Source organism: Somniosus microcephalus, chromosome 8, assembly GCF_052327205.1.
Source record: "Somniosus microcephalus isolate GS21.2 chromosome 8, FLI_Smic_1.0, whole genome shotgun sequence".
Lineage (NCBI taxonomy): Eukaryota > Metazoa > Chordata > Chondrichthyes > Squaliformes > Somniosidae > Somniosus > Somniosus microcephalus.
Genome location: NC_140994.1, coordinates 131919137 through 131939902, shown reverse-complemented (window position 1 = coordinate 131939902; position 20766 = coordinate 131919137). Strand labels below are relative to the sequence as shown.

At 47.0% G+C, this 20766-nt stretch overlaps 1 protein-coding gene across 7 annotated transcripts in view; it reads left to right on the top strand.

Annotated features, from left to right (window-relative positions):
• Positions 1–17642, top strand: part of LOC147113798 (sodium-dependent phosphate transport protein 2A-like) — a 69497-nt gene extending 51855 nt beyond the window's left edge. For 5 of the 7 annotated variants that reach the window (XM_085995125.1, XM_085995124.1, XM_085995120.1 and 2 more), the window contains one exon: positions 15899–17642. In XM_085995125.1, coding sequence (XP_085851251.1) covers positions 15899–17392 — 1494 coding nt within the window. In that variant the 3' untranslated portion in view covers positions 17393–17642. Of the gene's footprint in view, positions 1–1347; positions 7327–15898 lie in introns of those variants that run through there. The other 2 variants (XM_085995126.1, XM_085995127.1) reach the window with 2 other exon arrangements.
• Positions 17643–20766: the final 3124 nt, after the last annotated feature.

Here is a 20766-nt window from a genome sequence, read left to right as displayed (position 1 = left end):
GCTCCGCCATCCTCTGCCTCTTCCTGTGCTCCTTTCTCCTTCATTTTACCGGCTGTGTCCTCCGACTGCACCGCTCCTCCGGCCGTTCCACTCTCATCTCCTGCTCCTTCTCCCATCTCCTCATCACTGATATCACTCCCTTCTGCCACACACTCACAACGGGTGGGGCCTTTGCGACACACCCTACAGCTCTCCGCCTTGCAGCTCCAAGCAATGTGTCCCGACTCACTGCAATTGTAACAATACAGGTCTGGACAGTTTCTTACGAGATGGTCATGTCCAAGACAATAATAGCACACCTTTACTTGGTTATCATGCAGCACACGAAAGTACTGCACTCCTTCCAGTGTCTGGAACTTCATACTATACGGCAATGACCTCACCCCCTCTGGGAACCGCACCTTTACATACCGGGTTCCGTCTGCTACCCGTGTTCCCGGATAGTCCCTCCTTTTTATTGCAGAACAGATTTTAATGTCCCATGACTCCAACTTCTTGCTTAGCACGTCGTCCTCGATGTAAACTGGCAAGTTTAAAAATGAAACCACCACCTCCTCTGAATATAGCAGAGTCACCTCCAAGAATTTCTCACCAACTTTCAGACTGAGTAACAGTCTTTCCACCTCCTCACGACCACTGACCGTCACCTCGAATCCCACATTTGGCTTAGGTCGGCAGGCAAAGCAGCTTCCCTCGCCACAGTCCTCATGAACCGTCTGAATAATATCCCAAGCTCGAATCTTCTTATCTTCACACTGCACCACAACCGTGTTTTCTTTACCAAACCTTCTGAGGTCCCGGCCCAAATCTTTGGGCCTTTTTTTCCCCTTTCCCACCACAGTTTCTTCGCTAATTAAATTCCTCTCGGGAACATTGTCCTCTGAGGGGCCCGGCACTCCGGACCCCTCAGCAGCCATCTGGCTGTTCTGGTGGGCCAAAAAGGCCCCAAAACCTGAAAACCAAACCCCAAAACCCACCACCAACTTTTTACAAAACTCCCTCCAACTCCCAGCTGCAATCAGGCAACCAGTAACACCTGGCTCACTCCTAGCCCCTCCCACCTAGAGAGTGCTACCCACAGAGCCACAGCTGACACTATGGTGAACTAGACAGACCTTGGTCCTTTTCCATCTATCAATTCCTATGTTCCTACACATGAAACGCTAACCAGTTTTTTCTCTTTACAGATGCTTTTTTCTTTACATTTGCTTGTTATATTTCCAGCATTTGCAGTCTTTCTTCATCTTGAAAAGGATTTTGCACAGTGCCAATCTTGGTTCAGTGAGAGATGCCTTCGCCTAAATAATGATGAGCATCTATTTACGCTGAAATTCTTTCTTTTTGCAGATTGCCCTTTCCCATTTCTTTTTCAATATCGCTGGGATTATATTGTGGTACCCGATTCCAATCACTCGCTTCCCCATCCGCATGGCAAAGACCTTGGGAGAACGAACTGCCAAGTACCGCTGGTTTGCTGTTTTGTATCTGATCATCTGCTTCCTTCTGCTCCCCTCGCTTATCTTTGGCCTCTCCATGGCTGGTTGGCAGGTTCTGATAGGCGTCGGTGCCCCCTTTGTGGGCATACTGATCTTCATAGGCATCACCAACGTCTTGCAGACACGGAGCCCCAGCTATCTGCCCAAGAAGCTCCAGTCGTGGGACTTCCTCCCGATCTGGATGCACTCCCTGAAGCCTATGGACCGCGTCGTAACCAATGCTGCCCTCTGCTGCACAGACCACTGCATTTGTTCCGACAAGACAGAAACGCGGGAGGGTGCAAGCCGCAGCGAGAAATCTCCACAGTTGAAGGTGAAGGCAGCCTGCGACAACCCAACCATCGCCTACTTGGAGGAGATGTCAGTGGGGGCTTCATCTCCCATATTAAACAGATTGCCTGTGCTGGATGTCACGCAGCTGTAGCACCAGGTCGAGTTTCCTCTTGTTTCCATGACATTTTTCAAAGCTTGCAGAGTTCTTCTTTCTTCCCGCCGGCCCCCACCCCCCCGGACAGTGCAAGTACGTTTGTGAAAGTTTTCGGGTGCCATTTGCTCTTCGCATTTCGAGCGCGCGAAAAAATGTGGCTGGAAGTGACTGCGATATTAGTAGAAGGATGCTCGCTGCAATTCACCCGACAATTCCCCTGCTAGTTTAGCAGAGGTCTTATCCCATTCAAAGCGAATGGGCTGATGGCTCTGTTCAAATGGCGGATGGAGGAACGCTAAACGTCCGCCCGCTTGGGTTGCCAACTCTGGTTGGCCGTATTCCTGAAGGTTTCCTCACAGGAACCATTGCCTCCAACTGCCCCACCCAATAAAACAGACTTTTCCCCATCATTTCCACTATCTTTTATAACTAATAAACCAAAATGTTCAAAGAAAATGAAAAAATCCATGCAATTTCTTTTAATGTTCCAATGATTTTTCTCCCGGATTGCTCGCAGCAGTGTCCAGGAGGTCACTCTTTAGTTCCTGGAGACTCCAGGGCAATCCTGGAGGGTTGGCAACCCTTCCGCCCGCTAATATCAGAAGCAGTGATTTCTAACCCGAAGGGTGTGTGGAATTGCAGTGAAGTAGAAATTGTGCACAGCTGCTTAATGATACCGTCCTTTTTTATTTCAAAATAAAAAAAGATACAAGGCTAGAAATGACTGCTGGCGATATCAGCGAATGAGCTCAGTCGTGTGACATCGCTCTGCTAGAAAAGCAGAGGTCTTAGCCCACCCACCCCTTGAAGTAAACGATTGACACCTCGATTGAAATAGTGGGAGGTGGGTGTTGCGGGGGGTTGTTGCATGAATCAGCTAGGGTGTGTTCACCGATCCCACACTGGAAGGGTTAGAGAATAGGGGGAAAATGGGTGCGACATTGGGCGCACTTTCAGGTCTAACTTCCTGGGTCGCACCCAAGGAGGATAACTAGCTACGGCATTGTAGCCCTATCTCCAACTCATGCAGTGCTAGAGAAGCCGATGGAGATGGAGGTACTGCTAACTACCCTGCATACAAACATCTGTGGTCTGGTAATCCAAACATCCTCACAATACAGCGAGCATAATTTTAACTTTCACCACCTGAGCAGTAATCTGTAGCAGCGGAGCGCACGCTCAGTGTAGAATTGACCTGATTTTCATTCCATGGGATAAAAATCGGGCAGGTTCTGTAAAGGACGTGCTCTCCGCTCCAACAGATTACCGCCCAGCCAGTGAATGTAAACATTATCCTCGGTGCCACTAAATCTGAGTGTTAATTAACTCCTCTCCAGGTGGCCTAACGTACTGATGTAGTTCTTAAATATCATGAATGAGGAATCCTAATTCACAAATAATCTCCTTGCAGCTCTCTGGTATTTCGTGGATTATGTTTACCACCAAAGCTTATGTTAAAGTTCATTAATATGTAAAGCATTTTGATACAACGTCCACAGTTAGATCTTCTAGTTAATGCCATGCAAATATTAATAATGCTTCCATTTATATAGTACCTTATGTTGAAATTACCCAAAGGACTTCACATTTGCTGTTATGTAGTCAAGCAGGGCAACCATTTTGTCCCAGCAATGTCCCACAGTCTTAAGATGAATGAGCAGTTAATCTGAATTTTGGTGCTGTTGATTGAGGGATGAATGTTGCCCAGGACTCTGGGAGAACCTCCTGTCCTTCTTTAAGTAATGCCATGAGTTTTTTTTTCCAAATCCACCGAAACAGGCCATGGTTTGACATTACCTCTCCCTCAATCTGCACTGGAATGTTAACCTAGATGAGCTCAAGCCTTGATGTGGGCCTCAAAGCTGTATCCTACTGGCCCGGAGGCCAGCAGCTGAGCCAAACTGACACACCCTGTGATCCTTTCACTCCATTTTATATCTTCACGAGCTCTTATTGGGTTCCCTAAATATAATTCAGATATAACCCAAGGCAGTGATTTCCCAAATTTTCTGCGTGAGGGACCCTACAAATATTGGCACATTCCACGGGACAGCCTGCAAATATTGACATATTCTCATGACCTGACCTCTGAAAGATAAATGTCAGTTGCCCAAAGGAAACGGTGCAATCATTGCAGAAAGCATATTTTATCAGGGTACCGCAACAGAAATAACGTGTTGGACAAAATAAGCTATCAAATGCGGAATTCTGAAGGCACTGTGTTCACAAGACATAGTGAGCCTTGAACCCAGATGGGCAGAAAGCTGATGGCCTCACGGGTCTCCCAGCATCATCTGGCAAACTCCCTTGGTTTTTTTTTATTCGTTCCTGGTATGTGGGCATCACTGGCAAAGCCGGCATTTATTGCCCATATGGGTCTGTGCGCCACAGAACATCTGCTTGCATTTCCGCCAATCATTGCCTGGTTGGATCGGCACTGCGGCTCGTTTTAGCAACAATGCCTTGACGTTCTGTTTTGAGGCCCTTTTCCTCCTTTGCATTCTCCTTAAGCCAATAGCTTAGAGCCCCAGCTCCAGGAGTTTTTGGAGACAGCTGCCGTTCCTTCCCCCTGGCTGATATTAATAATGCCATTTTTACTTCCTCATACCAATGGGCAGAACATTGTGGGCAGCGCAGCCTTCCATATGACAATGGCACGATGGGTTCGGAAGATTTCACGCAGTTGTATCCATTTCGGTCCAGGTCAGATGGTTTGTTTGTCCCTAAACCTGACACAACCTCTATAAAAGCTCCCATCAGGATGAAACTCCATTAAAATAACACACAGTCATAAAAATGTTGTTAGCTCCAAACTTGACTAATCCAATGCTCTTCTGGCCTGCCTGCCTCCCATTGTCCACCAACCATAAACTTGAGCTCATCCAAAACTCTGCTGCCCGTATCCTATCCCACACCATGTCCCGTTTTCCCATCGCCCCTGTGCTCGCCAGCCTACATTAGCTCCCGGCCCACAAGCGCCTCTAATTTAAAATTCTCATACTTGTGTTGAAATCTCTCCCTGGTCTCAACCTCCACTACCTCTGCAGTCTCCTCCAGCCCGACAACACTTCGAGAACTCTGCGTTCCTCCAATTCTGGCCTCTTGCGCTTCCCTGCATTACTGAGTGAGTGCTGCATTTTTGAAGATTCTTGGGCTGAGATGTTAAACCAAGGTCCTGTCTGCCTGTCCTCTGCATTCCTTCAACTCTAGCCTCTTGTCCTTCCCCCACTTTCTTCGCCCCACCATTGATGGCCGTGCCTTCAGCTCTCTAGACCCTAAGCTCTGGAATTGCCTCCCTGAAGCTCTCCGCCTCGCTCTCCTTTAAGACGCTCCTTAAAATCTACCTCCTTTCCTAATATCTCCTTGTTCGGCTCGGTGTCAACTTTTGTCTGATTACGCTCCTGTGAAGTGCCTTGGGACGTTTTACTACATTATAGGTGCTATGTAAATACAAGCTGTTGTTGTAAGAATATACTGCTTTAAAATAACAGAATGGTAAAAATACACAAGCTGCTGTTCCAATCCTAGCGGTGGTATAGATTAACACAGTGCACCGTGTGATAAGGAGCAAATCATTCCTAGGCTCTTAACACTGATATGAAAACGATATTAATTATATAATTGGTGAATTATTTCATATGTTTGCCACTCCTCTCCTGGAGGCAATGACTCCTCAATGGAGTTATGGTCTCTGGAGGCATTGGGCACCTCACGCAACTGGCCCTTCTTCAGCTGTGAGCCTAGACAATGCTGGTCAGCAACCTGTTTAACTGTGGGAGGACGTCGCGGGTTAGCAATGAGGCTGAAATTGTTTTTTGGGGCCCGCAATCGGCGTTTCGCGACCAGGGCGCACCCGAACTGAGAAGCCCAAGGATCAGTGGAAATTGGTCCTCGGGCCCCCACAGGCAGCTTGCCCGAGTCAAGACATCAATTTCCCCAGCTTGCCTTGCCAGCAGCGGCCCTCAGGTATGCCCCGGGAGGTGTGATGGTGACTGCTGTGGAGTCGGGGGAGCACTCTTACGCCTCCTGCTCCACAGGAACAATTTTTTTAATAAATAAAAAAGTTTTGCACAACCTACCTATGTTTGGTGGCCACTGAGGCCGTTGAAAATTCCTGAGTGGGGCAGGTGTTGGAGACAAATTTCTAAAAGAGATCCTCAATGAGCATTCGGCCCTTTAGTTACATGCTCAAGAATATCTGCCTTTCATCCAAGGAATGATACCCTAGCAAAGGTCGGAGCCTTCAGGAACAAAGGGGAGAAAACAGTGGAGGAGATGCTATTGACTTGGGGGAGAAAACAAGGAGCATAGGCTATCGTGGACGATGTTAGTGGCTGAACATTGCACGAATGTACAAACATACGAGGAGATCTGTACGACAAGGCTCAGCAATAGTCAGCTTATCAATCGGACAGTGTAATCTCACGCACCACCCCATCCCTGATGCCAACCGCTGTATCTGCTTTCTTATCAGTGGTTCAGTGGTAGCCCTCTCGCCTCTGAGTCAGAAGGTTGTTCGTTCAAGTCCCACCTCCGAGACTTGAGCACATAATCCAGGCTGACACTGCAAGTGCTTTGCTGAGGGAGCACTGCACTGTCGGAGGTGCTATCTTTCAATTGAGATGTTAAGCAGTCTGCCCACTTAGCTGGATCCGAAAGATCCCATGGCACTACTAGAAAAAGAGCATGGGAGTTCTCCCTGGTGTCCTGGCCAACCTTTATCCATCCACCAAAAACATTAAAACAGATTATTTGGTCATTATCTCATTGTTGTTTTCGGGAGCTTGCTGTGTGCAAAATTGGCTGTTGCGTTTCCTACATTACAACAGTGACTACACTTCAAAGGTATTTCATTGGCTGTGAAGACCTTTGGGACATCCTGAGGTCTTTCTTTTATTCAAATGTTGGTATTTTGTTTATTATTTTAACACAAGTGTTAGCCCATTTATTTTAAATGGATTAACCGCTGATCTAAAATAACAGCCCGAGGAATTTTATACAAGCCCCTACGCTCCGCTGTCAGCCATACCTACTTCTGGGCTGTAATCGTTCATAATATTGCCTTCACTTTATCTGAGAAGGTTCAACAGATGTGACGTAACCTGTTGCGTTTGGTGTAAGAAGCACATTTGTAGTAAACAGCAGATTTGGATTCGGGATCGTAGTCATTGAAACCTTCCTTGCGTTGCTTTCAAAGGTGTAAAAGGTGCTAACTTTTAATAAGGTGCTGCAAAAGCCAATGAAAGCAACGTGTAAACTTTGGGAGGGAAAATGAGCTGCATATTTTGTAAAGGGAATTGGGGTTTTTGCCGTATTCAGTGTTTATGGTATAAATATTTAAAGGATTGAATCGAAGCACAATTTGTAAGGGAAGAATATTGAAATAAAGCTGGTCTGAGTCTTTGTGTGGCTATGTACATTTATTTGGGAACTTGGTTTTCTTCAGTTTAAAAATTAAATTAAATACAACCGTCCTTTGCTGAAGGTGCTGAAATTTGGTTGAATGGGTAGCCAATGCCCTCCCATACCTTGGCTGAGTTGCCACTCTTCATGTGGCTGTTCAATCATAAGGGGCGTCACAGCCAAGCCCAATCCAGTCTCCACCCCATGCTTACACTCACACACCTTCCAGCTGGATGGTAGTCAGGAGTGGGAACACTGGGCTAATTGTCCTCTCCGTAGCCCAGGGCGCTGAGGCCAACTGAAGTGACCCTGCTGTCACCCCGAACCTGGGCCTTCTGGTCTATACTTTACCTCAACTATCTGCGACAACAAGAAAGAGGTTCTGCTACTTCAAAATGCTTTATAAGCCACACTGCCTTATTTACTGAGTTGAAATGTTAGAGAATTGCTCACCTAGTTCAGAAGCTAGTGCCTCCACTGGCAGTACTTTTAACTAATTGACTGCTGCTGCTTGCAGGAGTTTATGCGGTCCTTTTTATGGCTCAGTTGGTAGCACCCTTGCCTCTGAGTCAGAAGGTTGTGGGTTCAAGTCCCACTCCAGCGATTTGAGCACATAAAGCTAGGCTGACACTCCAGTGCAGTGCTGAGGGAGTGCTGCACTGTTGGAGGTACCGTCTTTCGGATGAGACGTTAAACTGAGGCCCCATCTGCTCTCTCAGGTGGACATAAAAGATTGCATGGCACTATTTTGAAGAAGAGCAGGGGAGTTATCCCTAGTGTCCTGGCCAATACTTATTCCTCAACCAACATAACAAAAACAGATTATCTGGTCATTATCACATTGCTGTTTGTGGGATCTTGCTGTGCGCAAATTGGCTGCCGTGTTTCCCACATTGCAACAGTGACTCCACTTCAAGAAGTACTTCATTGGCTGTAAAGCGCTTTGGGACGTCCAGTGGTCGTGAAAGACGCTATGGAAATGCAAGTCTTTCCTGCAGTACCGATTCTCTGCCAGCAGGCAGCACTGCAGCACCTCGTACCAAATCAGCTGAACTACTCAGAAAATGGTTCAAGGAAAACTGCAATCAGAACATATACATTGATTCCCAGTTAAAGTGTTTATAAAACACTGCCTATGATTGGCATTGCTAACTAAAACCAAGCTAGTAGGGATCATAGGACTGCAAAAGACCATTTTGTGTATCTAGATGACCCCAGAGTTCAAGGGCACAGTTCACAGTTCATTACCGGTGGGACACCATTGATTTTCTCAGCACATCCCTGTCTCACTTCCTCTTAAAATTATTGATATTATCAGTTTTGATTTTTTCTCTGTGCAGTCAATTCCAAACTGTAACAACAATGTGTGTTTATATAGTGCCTTTAATGTAGAAAAAACATCCCAAGCTGTTTCAAAGAAGCATAATCAAAATACAAAATGGATGCTGAGCCAAAGAGGGAGATGTTAGGAGCAGTGAACCTAAATCTTAGTTAAAAAGGTATCTTTTAAGGAGGGTTTTAAAGGAGGAGAGGGAGGTGGCAACGTGGAGTAGTTTAGAGGCAATTTCTAGATGTGGGCCAAGGCAGCTGAAGGAATGGCCAGCAATAGTGGGGTGAAGGGAAGGGGGATGTACAAGAGGCAGGAGTCAGCGGAATAGAGAGTTTGGGCACGGGGGTTATAGGGATGGAGGAGGTTATAGTGATATTGAGGGGTGGGACCATGACAGAATTTTAGCATGAGGATAAGAATTTTAAATTTGAGGTGTTGGAGGCACCATCAGCGAGGACAGGGGTGATGAGTGAGCAGGACTTGGTGCAGCTTTAGATATGGGTAGCAGAGTTTTGGATGAACTGAATTTTATGAAGGATGAGAGAGCATTGGGCGCTTCGGTTTGTCAAACTTAGTACTACACCCTGTGGTCCATTTGTCTGCCTATCCATCAAGGAACTTTTTAGTAATGCTTTGATAAGGCACTGGGTGGAAAACAGTGAGGTGTGAACAGAATTGGGGAAATGATCTGGAACAGTATGCGTCTGATCTAAGTTTCTAGTGAATCCAATCTAACCCATCCCAATCCAACCTAACCAACCCAATCCAATCCAATCCATCCCAACGCAACTCAGCCTAATCCAATCTTACCCAACCCAATAAGAACATAAGAATTAGGAGCAGAAGTAGGCCATATGGCCCCTCGAGCCTGCTTCACCATTCAATAAGATCATGGCTGATTTTCGACCTCAACTCCACTTTCCTGCCCTATCCCCATATCTCTTGATTCCCCTAGAGTCCAAAAATCTATCTTTCTCAGCCTTGAATCTACTCAATGACTCAGCACCCACAGCCCTCTGAGTGAAGAAATTCCTCTTCCTCTCAGTCTTAAATGGCCTACCCCTTATCCTGAGACTATGCCCCCTAGTTCTAGACTCTCCAGCCAGGGGAAACAACCTCTCAGCATCTACCCTGTCAATCCTCCTCAGAATCTTATATGTTTCAATGAGATCGCCTCTCATTCTTCTAAACTCCAGAGAGTATAGGCTGAATCTAGCCAATCTCTCCTCATAGGACAATCCTCTCATCCCAGGGATCAAACTAGTGAACCTTTGTTGCACCGCCTCTAAGGCATGTATGTCCTTAGATAAGGAGAACAAAACTGTGCACAGTGCTCCAGGTGTGGTCTCACCAAAGCCCTGTACAATTGTAGCAAGACTTCCTTACTCTTGTACTTCAACCCCCTTGCAATAAAGGCCAACATGCCATTTGCTTTCCTAATTGCTTGCTGTACCTGTAGGCTAACTTTCTGTGTTTCCTGTACAAGGACACCTAAATCTCTCTGAACACCAACATTTAATAGTTTCTTACCATTTAAAAAATATTCTGCTTTTCTATTCTTCCTACCAAAGTACTGATACCTGGGATGGCAGGAATGACGTATGAGGAGAGATTGTGTCGATTGGGCTTATACTCACTGGAGTTTAGAAGATTGAGAGGGGATCCCATCGAAACCTATAAAATTCTGTCAGGCCTGGACAGACTAGATGCAGGAAGGATGTTTCTGATGGCCGGGGAGTCCAGAACCAGGGGTCATAGTCTAAGGATAAGGGGTAAGCCATTTAGGACTGAAATGAGGAGGAATTTCTTCACCCAGAGAGCGGTGAACCTGTGGAATTCTCTGCCACAGAGGGCGGTGGAGGCCAGTTCATTAAATATATTCAAGAAAGAGTTGGATATATTTCTTAAGGCTAAAGGGATCAAGGGATATGGGGAGAAGGCAGGGACAGGGTACTGAATTTGGATGATCAGCCATGATCTCATTGAATGGCGGAGCAGGCTCGAAGGGCCGAATGGCCTACTCCTGCTCCTATCTTCTATGTTTCTATGAATAACCTCACATTTCCTCACATTATACTCCATCTGCCATCTTATTGCCCACTCACTTAACCTGTCTATATCCCTTTACAGGCTCTTTGTGTCCTCCTCATAGCTTACGTTCCCATCTAGCTTTGTATCGCCAGCAAACTTGGATACGTTTCAATCTAATCCAATCCAATCTAACCCAACCCAACCCAAACTAATCTAATCCAATCCAACCTAACCAACCCACTTCAACCCTATCTAATCCGATCCGATCCAATCCAATCCAAATCTAATGCAATCCAACCAAAATAGGGTCTTAGAGGAGTGCCTTAGTCTGTACTGTGTCTTTAAAAGCAGGCAAGCAATAACAGAAAACATTAACCCATTTGTTACTAGCATGGCACAGTGCAATTTCAATGCAACAGTTTAAAGCAGTGAGCTCATCATATCGGGCTCTGGGGATAGCCTATCTGTGCTTAAATCCCAGCTCACTGTCCTATTACCACTAATAAACTAGTCTGAATGACTGATTCTCTTCAGTTATCGCCACAGCAACTGAGTTTTGTCTCCTGGCAACTATAGAAATGCTTTCAACCTATCAGAGTTCAGCTGGAAGAATTCAGCAACATTAAAGCAGTTGATTAAAAGCCCTACCACAAAAGGTCACCTCACAAATTATGTCCTGGCATTCAAATTTTAATGACTAAAAAGAACTATCTTGGCAGCTATTTTTGATTATTAACAATGACAAGAGGGAGACTTGAGTGGCAGGCATGGATCATTGTCTCTGGTAAATATACAGTATTACACATAGGTCAAAAAGATTGTACTCAGGATTCAAGTTAGCAAGGGGAGATTTGAAAAAGTGTCGGAGAAGAATAGGAGGCTCATCACTTTCAATGACTAGATGCTGTAGAGAAGCAATGAGAAAAGCAAGCAGAATACTGGGGAACAAAGACAGTTTTCCTTCAGGGAGATTGTGCTGAGGATGTACAACAAAAGAAGGAGCTCACATTTATAAAGCACCTTTCTCTATCTCAGGATGTCCCAAAGCGCTTCTCAGCCAATGAAGTATTTTTGAAGTACAATCACTGTTGTAATCTCGGCAAACTCAGCAGCCTATTTTTACACAACAAGGTCCCACAAGCAGCAATGTAATAAATGACCAAATATTCTGATTTTAGTAATGCTGGTAAACACTAGTTAGGCCTCAGCTAGAGTACTGCATGCAGTTCTGGTCACCACATTACAGGAAAGATGTCATTGCACTAGAGAGGCTACAGAGGAGATTTACAAGGATGTTGCCGGGAGTAGAGAATCTTAGCTATGAGGAAAGACTGGATAGGCTGGGTCTGTTTTCCTTGGAACAGAGGAGGCTGAGGAGAGACCTTATTGAGGTGCATAAAATTATGAGGGGCATAGATAAAGTGGGTAGAAAGGACCTATTTCCCTTAGCACAGGGGTCAAAAACCAGGGGGCACAGATTTAAAATAATTGGGGGAAGGTTTCGAGGGGATTTGAGGGGAAATTTCTTCACCCAGTGGGTTGTGGGGGTCTGGAACTCGCTGCCTGAAAGGGTGGTAGAGGCAGGAACCCTCACCACATTTAAAAAGTACTTGGATGTGTTGTGTATGTACCTTTAAGAGAATAACTGGTCTCAGACTGCAGTACCGGCAGTGACCACCCCTGTATAAAAGGCGCTAGTAAGCCTCTGTAGTTTCAGTTTCCCGATTGACTCCTTTCAGTAAAGACTTGTTTTGTTCAACTCCTGCTGTCCGTGTCTCAATCATACATGGACATAATACTGGCGACGAGCAGATACGAACTTACCTACAGTCTGCACCACCTCCTGGGATCCATTCCTGCAGCGAAGTGGTCGAGGCCAGAAGGAAGAAAGAAGCAGTAGAAACAGGCGTCGACCGTGGGCATCCGCCCCTGTGTTAACGGAGTTGAAGATTGCTGGAGAAGCTGTCGAAAGCGGGGCCTGGTTCCTGTCGACGGTGCTTCAGCTAATCGGGCTGGTGGCAGGTAGTACACTGATCCTTCCTGGGCTGCGGCGGTCGCGAACTCGAGCGGGTGGCTTGCAACGGGGCCGAGCAGCGTTGTCGGGAAGAGGAGAGAGAGAGGGTGGAGCACACAGGGCGCGGCCGGTGCTACGAAGCCGGGCTGCATATAGACCCGAGAAGAGGGAGGCAAGAGTCCCACAGGGTTGTTCCACGACGGGAAAATAATAAAAAAAAGAAATATTAAACGTGCAGGAAACCGCGAGGAGCTGCAGGTTGCAACGGAAACCCCGGAAAGCAGCGCTAGCAACAGCGGGGAAGAAGGCAAAGTGCGGGAGGCGCCGTCTGTGTGGAGTTTGCACATTCTCCCCGTGTTTGCGTGGGTTTCCTCCGGGTGCTCCGGTTTCCTCCCACAGTCCAAAGATGTGCGGGTTAGGTTGATTGGCCATGATAAAAATTGGCCCTTAGTGTTAGGGGGGATTAAATACGTGGGGTTACGGGGTTACGGGGATAGGGCTTGGGTGGGATGGCTGTCGGTGTAGGGACCGGGTGCTAGGGTTTGGATGATCAGCCATGATCTCGTTGAATGGCGGAGCAGGCTCGAAGGGCCGAATGGCCTACTCCTGCTCCTATCTTCTATGTTTCTATGTTTCTATCTTAATCAGCGGGGAAGAAGGCAAAGCGCGGGAGGCGCCATTTTGTTAAATCGGGGAAGAAGGCAAAGTGCGGGAGGCGCCATTTTAGATTTTCAAGAGCTGAAGACTGGCTGTATCACTTTGATAATACAATAGAGGACTGGACCACGTATGTGGAAAGAGTCGAGGTATATTGCGAGGCAAACGAAATAGCCGATGAGAAAAAGGCATCGGTATTGCTAAACTTAATGGGCGCTAGAACGTACGGCCTATTGCGGGACCTGATTACTCCAGCCAAACCGAAGGCGAAGAGTTTTAATGAAATTGTTGCTGTCCTACAGGAACACTTAAACCCTGCACCGCTGTTGATAGCAGAAAGATTTAAATTCCACAGGAGAACTCAGCATAAAGATGAGAGCAATGCTGAGTACCTTACGGAACTACGCAAGCTATCAAAGCACTGCCAGTTCGGAGCAGGACTGACAGATACACTACGGGACAAATTTGTCTGTGGACTCCTGAGTGAAGGAACACAGAAGAAGTTACTCTCAGAGAAAGAGCTGACGCTAGATAAGGCTTTCAGCGTGGCAGTATCGTACGAAGCAGCAGTCAGGGGAGCTGCGGAAATTCAACAAAAGCCACAGGAATACGGCACCCATGAAATGACACGGGGATTTGCAAAATGTTATCGCTGCGGCAGAACTAACCATGACCAGAAGGACTGCTGGTCCAAGGACAAAATATGCAGGCAATGCGGAAAGATGGGACACATTGCACGAGTTTGCAGGTCTGGGAAGAAGACCAGCGACAACAAAAAGGCTACTAAGGAACCGTACAAGAAAGTACAAAAGATGACCGACAGTAGTTCCGAAGACCAGATGAGCGATAGTGAATCCGGGAACAGGAGACTAAGCTGTCTCAAACTTCACAATGTAATCGCAAAAGAGGATCACCGAACCATTTGGGTCACCCTCACGATAGCAGGGTCCCAAGTTAAAATGGAATTGGATACAGGATCAGCGCTAACCATCATGAATCGACGAGACTACGAGCGGCTATTCTCACACATACCCTTGAGAGAGATATCCATCATCTTGACGACGTATACGGGGCAAAAAGTATACCCCAGAGGAAAAATAAGGGTGCCTGTCGAATACAACGGCAAGAAAATACGGAAATTGTATCTCTACATACTGCAAAATGGTGGACCACCGTTATTGGGACGTGAATGGATCAGGAAGATAAGCTTAGATTGGCACTCCATTCATGCAATGACGGTGGACGGTAAAAAAGATGAAGACGTCACTCCTGGACGATTGTCAACAATCTTAGTTAACGCCAAAGAGGTATTTCAACAAGAACTGGGCACTCTTAAAGGCGTAACCGCCTCGATAAAAATAGAAGAGTATGCAATTCCCAAGTTTTTCAAAGCAAGACCTGTACCATATGCAATTCGCCCAGCCGTCGAGGCAGAGCTGGAGAATCTGGAGAAGGCAGGCGTGTTGTCTAAGGTCGACTGGAGCGAGTGGGCGACACCCATCATTCCTGTCATGAAAAAAACGTTAAGCAATAAGTCTGAGGAGCCAAGGAAGGTTCGCATCTGTGGGGATTTCAAGGTGACGGTGAACCCAGTCCTTCACACAGTACAATATCCTCTTCCAAGGATAGAAGACATCTTCGCCTCACTGTCTGGAGGGAAGCGTTTTACAAAAATTGACCTAGCACAAGCATATTTGCAGATGGAGGTTGAAGAATCCTCGAGGAAGTATCTCACGATAAACACTCACAAAGGTCTTTAACAGTATCATTGATTGGTATTTGGAGTAGCATCAGCTCCGGCGATATGGCAAAGAGCGATGGAACAAGTCCTGCAAGGGATTCCGGGGACTCAGTGTTACTTGGACGACATCCTTGTGACAGGTGAAGATGACAGTGAACACCTTAACAACCTAGAACAGGTGCTCACTAGACTACGGGAACATGGGCTACGAGCCAACCGCCCCAAGTGCGAGTTTTTTAAGAAACAGATATCGTATTGTGGCCACGTGATTGATGAAGAGGGGTTACATAAGTCCCATGACAAAATTGAAGCGGTTGTTAAGGCCCCAGCACCTGAAAATGTGTCGCAACTGAGGTCATTCCTCGGATTGGTGAATTACTACCATAAGTTTTTGCCGAATTTGTCGACAATCCTGCACCCACTGAACGCCCTGCTACGAATGGGAGTAGCATGGAAATGGAGCAATGACTGTAAGCGGGCTATTCAGAAGAGTAAGGACTTAATCACTTCAAGAGAAGTATTGGCTCACTACAACCCAGCACTGCCGATCAGACTGGCGTGTGATGCGTCTCCCTACGGCATTGGGGCGGTACTGTCACATAAATTCCTTGATGGTTTAGAGAGGCCGATAGCTTTTGCGTCACGCTCGTTAACTTCTGCCGAGCGTAACTACGCCCAGATTGACAGAGAGGCCCTCAGCCTAGTGTGGGGGGTGAAGAAGTTCAATCACTACCTGCACGGTCAAAAATTTACTCTACTAACCGATCATCAACCTCTTGTCTCCATTTTCAACCCTCAGAAGGGCGTACCGATAATGACAGCGCAACGGCTGCAGAGGTGGTCCCTTTTCCTAGGGGCACACCAATATGACATCGAGTACAAAGGAACTAAACAGCATGGGAATGCTGATGGATTGTCACGCCTACCGTTGCCGACGGTGGAAGAAGAAGACCTTGCAGTGGATCCAATGGAGTTATTCCACTCGACCACAGTCGAATGTCTCCCTGTGACGAATGCAAACATAGAAAAGGAAACACGGAATGACCCGACACTATCACGGGTCTATGATTTAATGGTGAAGGGATGGCCAGCACATGGCGAACCACTGCTGCCAGCATTCTCGCCGAGAAGAGAACAGCTGTCAGTGTGCAGAGGAACCTTGATGTGTGGATCCAGAGTAGTAATTCCACCTAAGTTGACGGATAGAGTGCTCAATGAGCTTCATGAGGGTCATCTAGGTGGGGTAAAAATGAAGAACTTTGCCAGAGCGTTTGTGTGGTGGCCGGGAATCGATAGAGAAATCGAAGAGATGACCAAGAGCTGTGCAGGATGCCAGAAGGTCCAAAACGCCCCACCACAAGCTCCTTTACATCCATGGGAGTGGCCCTCATCTCCATGGCAAAGGGTGCACATTGATTTTGCTGGTCCCCTCATGGACTCGATGTTTTTAATTGTGGTGGATGCACATTCAAAGTGGCCAGAGGTAATAAAAATGTCCTCAACCACCACGGAAAAAACTATCACAGTTTTACGAACCATATTCGCCAGGAATGGGCTGCCTGAACAGATTTGCTCTGACAATGGACCACAGTTTGTGTCTGAAGAGTTCCGGAGGTTCTTAAAGAACAATGGTGTTAAGCATTACACATCTGCCCCATATCATCCAGCCACTAATGGATTGGCTGAGAGGTTTGTTCAAACATTCAAGAAGGCTATCAAGGCAATGTGTAATGAAGATATACCCCTACAACACAAGGTGGACAACTTCTTGTTTGCCTACCGGAATGTGACACATGCGGTTACCAACCAAACTCCAGCCATGATGTTCTTCAATCGAAGACTACGATGCCGCTTGGATTTGGTTAAGCCAAACGTCCGAAGAGATGTGGAGAACAGGCAGTTTCAGAATATGAATGAAAGGCCGACCAGGAGTTTTAAGATAGGTCAACCAGTTTTGGCCCGGGACTACCGCACTGAGAAATGGCAGCCAGGAACGATTTGTACACGGCAAGGACCTCTCATGTATACCGTGGACGTTGGAGAGAGCATTGTAAGACGCCATGCTGACCAGAGTCTAGAGTCACTGGAAAACATCAACTCCACACCACGATCTGATACACCTGGCAATGAAATCGACGTACCAATTGCAGCTACCGCAGAATCGGTGATATTGGAAGCAGATGAACCAAACAACGACATTGATCCCGACTCAACCTTGCCAGAGGAACCTGATACCCCAAAGAGGCGTTATCCAGACAGAATCAGGAAGCCTCCTCAAAGACTGAACTTATAATTGCTTAAACTTAACCAATGTATCTAGCAACCGTAATTGTGATTGTAATTAGTTATCATTTAGTTGTTAAATGAATGTTATGTACTGTTTATCTAAAAGGGGAGGAATTGTTGTGTATGTACCTTTAAGAGAATAACGGGTCTCAGACTGCAGTACTGGCAGTGACCACCCCTGTATAAAAGGCGCTAGTAAGCCTCTGTAGTTTCAGTTTCCCGATTGACTCCTTTCAGTAAAGACTTGTTTTGTTCAACTCCTGCTGTCCGTGTCTCAATCATACACGGACATAATAGGATGTGCACTTGGGATGCTCTAACCTGCAGGGCTACGGACCAAAATCTGGGAAGTGGGATTAGGCTGGATAGCTCTTTGTTGGCCGGCGCGGACACGATGGGCCGAAATGGCCTCCTTCCATGCTGTAACTTTCTATGATTCTATGATAAATATTGTCCACAATACCTCTTACTGCTCTTCTTCGAATAGTGCCATGGGATCTTGTATATCCACCTGAGAGGGCAGACGGGCCCTCAGTTTAACGTCTCATCTGAAAGACGGCACCTCCGACAGTGCAGCACTCCCTCAGCACTGCACTGGAGCGTCAGCCTAGATTCTGTACACAAATCTCTGGAGTGGAGCTAGAATCCATGGCCTTCTGGGTCAGGAGTAGGAGTGTCACCACTGAACCACGGCTGACACTGCTCAGACTGAACTTCAAATTTAATATTCAGTTTTGGTGACCTATCACAGGGAGGGCGTACAAAAGAGCAACAAGTCTAGTCCCAAATGTAAAGGGTAAGGGGTGATGATGAAAGAGCAGAGATATGCGGGAGATGAAATTTGTCCACGCCAGCAGCATGAAACAGGCCACTCCACCCATTCATAGCGAATCGGAGGCCTGTTTTACACCGCGTCTGATTTTCTTTTCCATTGAAGGCAAATGGTGGGGAAAAAACAGGCCCCGGTTCCCTGTGAGCCTGTTTCATGCTATTAGAGTAGACAAGTTAATTCCTTAGGTGTCTCTGATCTTCATCAGCCATATACTTTACATTTCGGATTAGTCTTGTAGTTCTGTTCTGCACCCTTTCTGTGAGGGGTCACCAAAATTGAATAGTCGACTTAACTGCAGTTGCCAACATATGTGACTATTTTCAATTTTTGACTTATTCACGGTAAGGGATGCAAGTGCTGGAAAATGGAGAACTTTGCATTTCAGTTGCCATGTCAGTGTAAGGCAACCAGTCAGGTTAGACGCTGAGTAAAGCTCTTTCTGTTCTGCCGACCACCCTGGTTCATTTTCAAGCTCAGTACAGGACCCTCTACTGCAGCACTGCACCAGTTATCAGTTCCCATGCCAGCTATCCCGTAGCCAGTCCAAGTGGGACTGTCAAGTAGTGTCGATTTCTACATAGTAGTTACAGCACAGAACCAGGCCATTCTGCCCAACCAGCCCATGTTGGTGTTTACCCTCCACATGAGCAAACAGTCCTCACCACATTTACCCACCCTGTTCCCATATCCCTGCATCCCCTTTTCCTTCATCCACCTGTCCAATCTAATCTGGAATGTTGACATAGTTTCTGCCTCAACCACTGACCCTGGAAGTGAATCCAGCCTCTCAACTCTCTGTGTGAAGAGGTTTCTCCTGCCCTCTGTTCTCAATCTCGTACATTTAATCTTGTGGCCCTTCGTTCTTGACCCCTCACCGTCTAGCTACCCTGTCCAATCCTTTCATAATTTAAAACACTTCTATCTCATTGCCTGTAGTGTGCATTGTTCTAACAAAGAAAGCCACATTTAAGAGCAGATCTATACTGAGTTCATGCCCAATACGGGATGGTTTGAGACTCCCTATATCCCCCTCTACTTAGTTCCATTGGTTACGAGGAAATGATTAGATGAGTCATACAGAACAGAAAGATCCCAGGTTCAATTCCGGGTCACAGTAAGGCGTGCTTTGCAATAGAAGTTGCCCGTTGTCAACCAATAGCCCTTCTTTTTGAGAGCTTGCTTCATTGGGTTGTCTGTTTGAAGTAATGTCAACTGATTCTGGGATCATGTCACTACCCTCAGAACTCAAAGGGGGAAAAATTCGGTTGGTCAGCGCCTCCTGTTAGTGCCCCCTGGAGGTGCTAATGGGGCGCTAGTTTCTTAGCGCCCGAGCGCGGTGATTTTAGCGTTGCTCGCGAAATTGACCTGTTGTTTTGCAGTGGTGCTTAACACTACCGCCACGATCTCCTGCACCCGCAGATCGTGACTTCATGCAAGCCTGCAATGCCCTGGTAGCGCCCTGGACCAGAAATTAATTCTCGTTCCCTGCCTTAGCGCCTGCCGCTAGGAACGACAGGTAGAGGGGGACGTTTTGAAGTTGGGAAGGGGCTGGGGGAGCGCTATTTAAAGGCGTGCGCTTCCTGCTTTTTCTTGTTGGCAACATTTTTAGCATACGCAGGTTGAGAGGGAGGGAGACAGCTGGAGAGATTTAATGTTGTCCTAAGGAGTTTTGGTCCTGAGCACCGCTTTTCAGGTTCCTATTTATCTGAACTTCATATTTACCACATTTAGAAGATTTTAAATGGGGGCTGCACGAACTCGTGGTGTAATCCTCCAGCTTCACCTTCAGAGGCGCAGAGAGAGAGTGGCAAACGTGGCCAGAGGGAGGAGGGTCAACAGGCTTCTGCACAGGAGACCTTACCCTCCCAGGGTATTCCAGGAGCAATTATCCGACATTCATTTGTCTGAGGAGCAGTGTTTGCGCAGGCTGCGCTTCAGCAAGGAGGTGGTCACTGAGCTCTGCCACCTCCTGCACCCAGATCTGCAGCCTCAGCTCAGGACCAGGAAGTCTCAGTCGGTGGCAGTGAAGGTGACAGTGGCTCTGAATTTCTATGCCAGCAGCTCCTTCCAGGCTTCAACCGGGGACATAGCGAATATCTCCCAGTTCGCTGTCTATTGCTGCATCCGGGAAGTCACAGATGCTCTCTACAAAAGGAGAAGCCAGTACATCTCTTTCCCCATGACCCGGGACAAACAGCGTGAATGCGCATGTGGCTTCACTAGGATAGCGGGCTTCCCCATGGTTCAGGGCACCATTGACTGCATGCATGTGGCATTGCGGACACCTCCTAAGAATGCAGAGGTGTTCCGAAACCGCAAGAGCTTCCACTCTCTGAATGTCCAGTTGGTGTGCGACCACAGACAGCGCATCCTCGCCGTCAATGCCCGCTATCCTGGCAGCAGCCACGGTGCTTTTATCCTGCGCCAGACTGGTGTCCAGGCCCTCTTCCAACCACCGCGTCAACCTCGTGGCTGGCTCCTCGGAGACAAGGGTTATCCACTCTGCACCTGGCTGATGACACCGCTCCGTAACCCCAACAGTCCTGCTG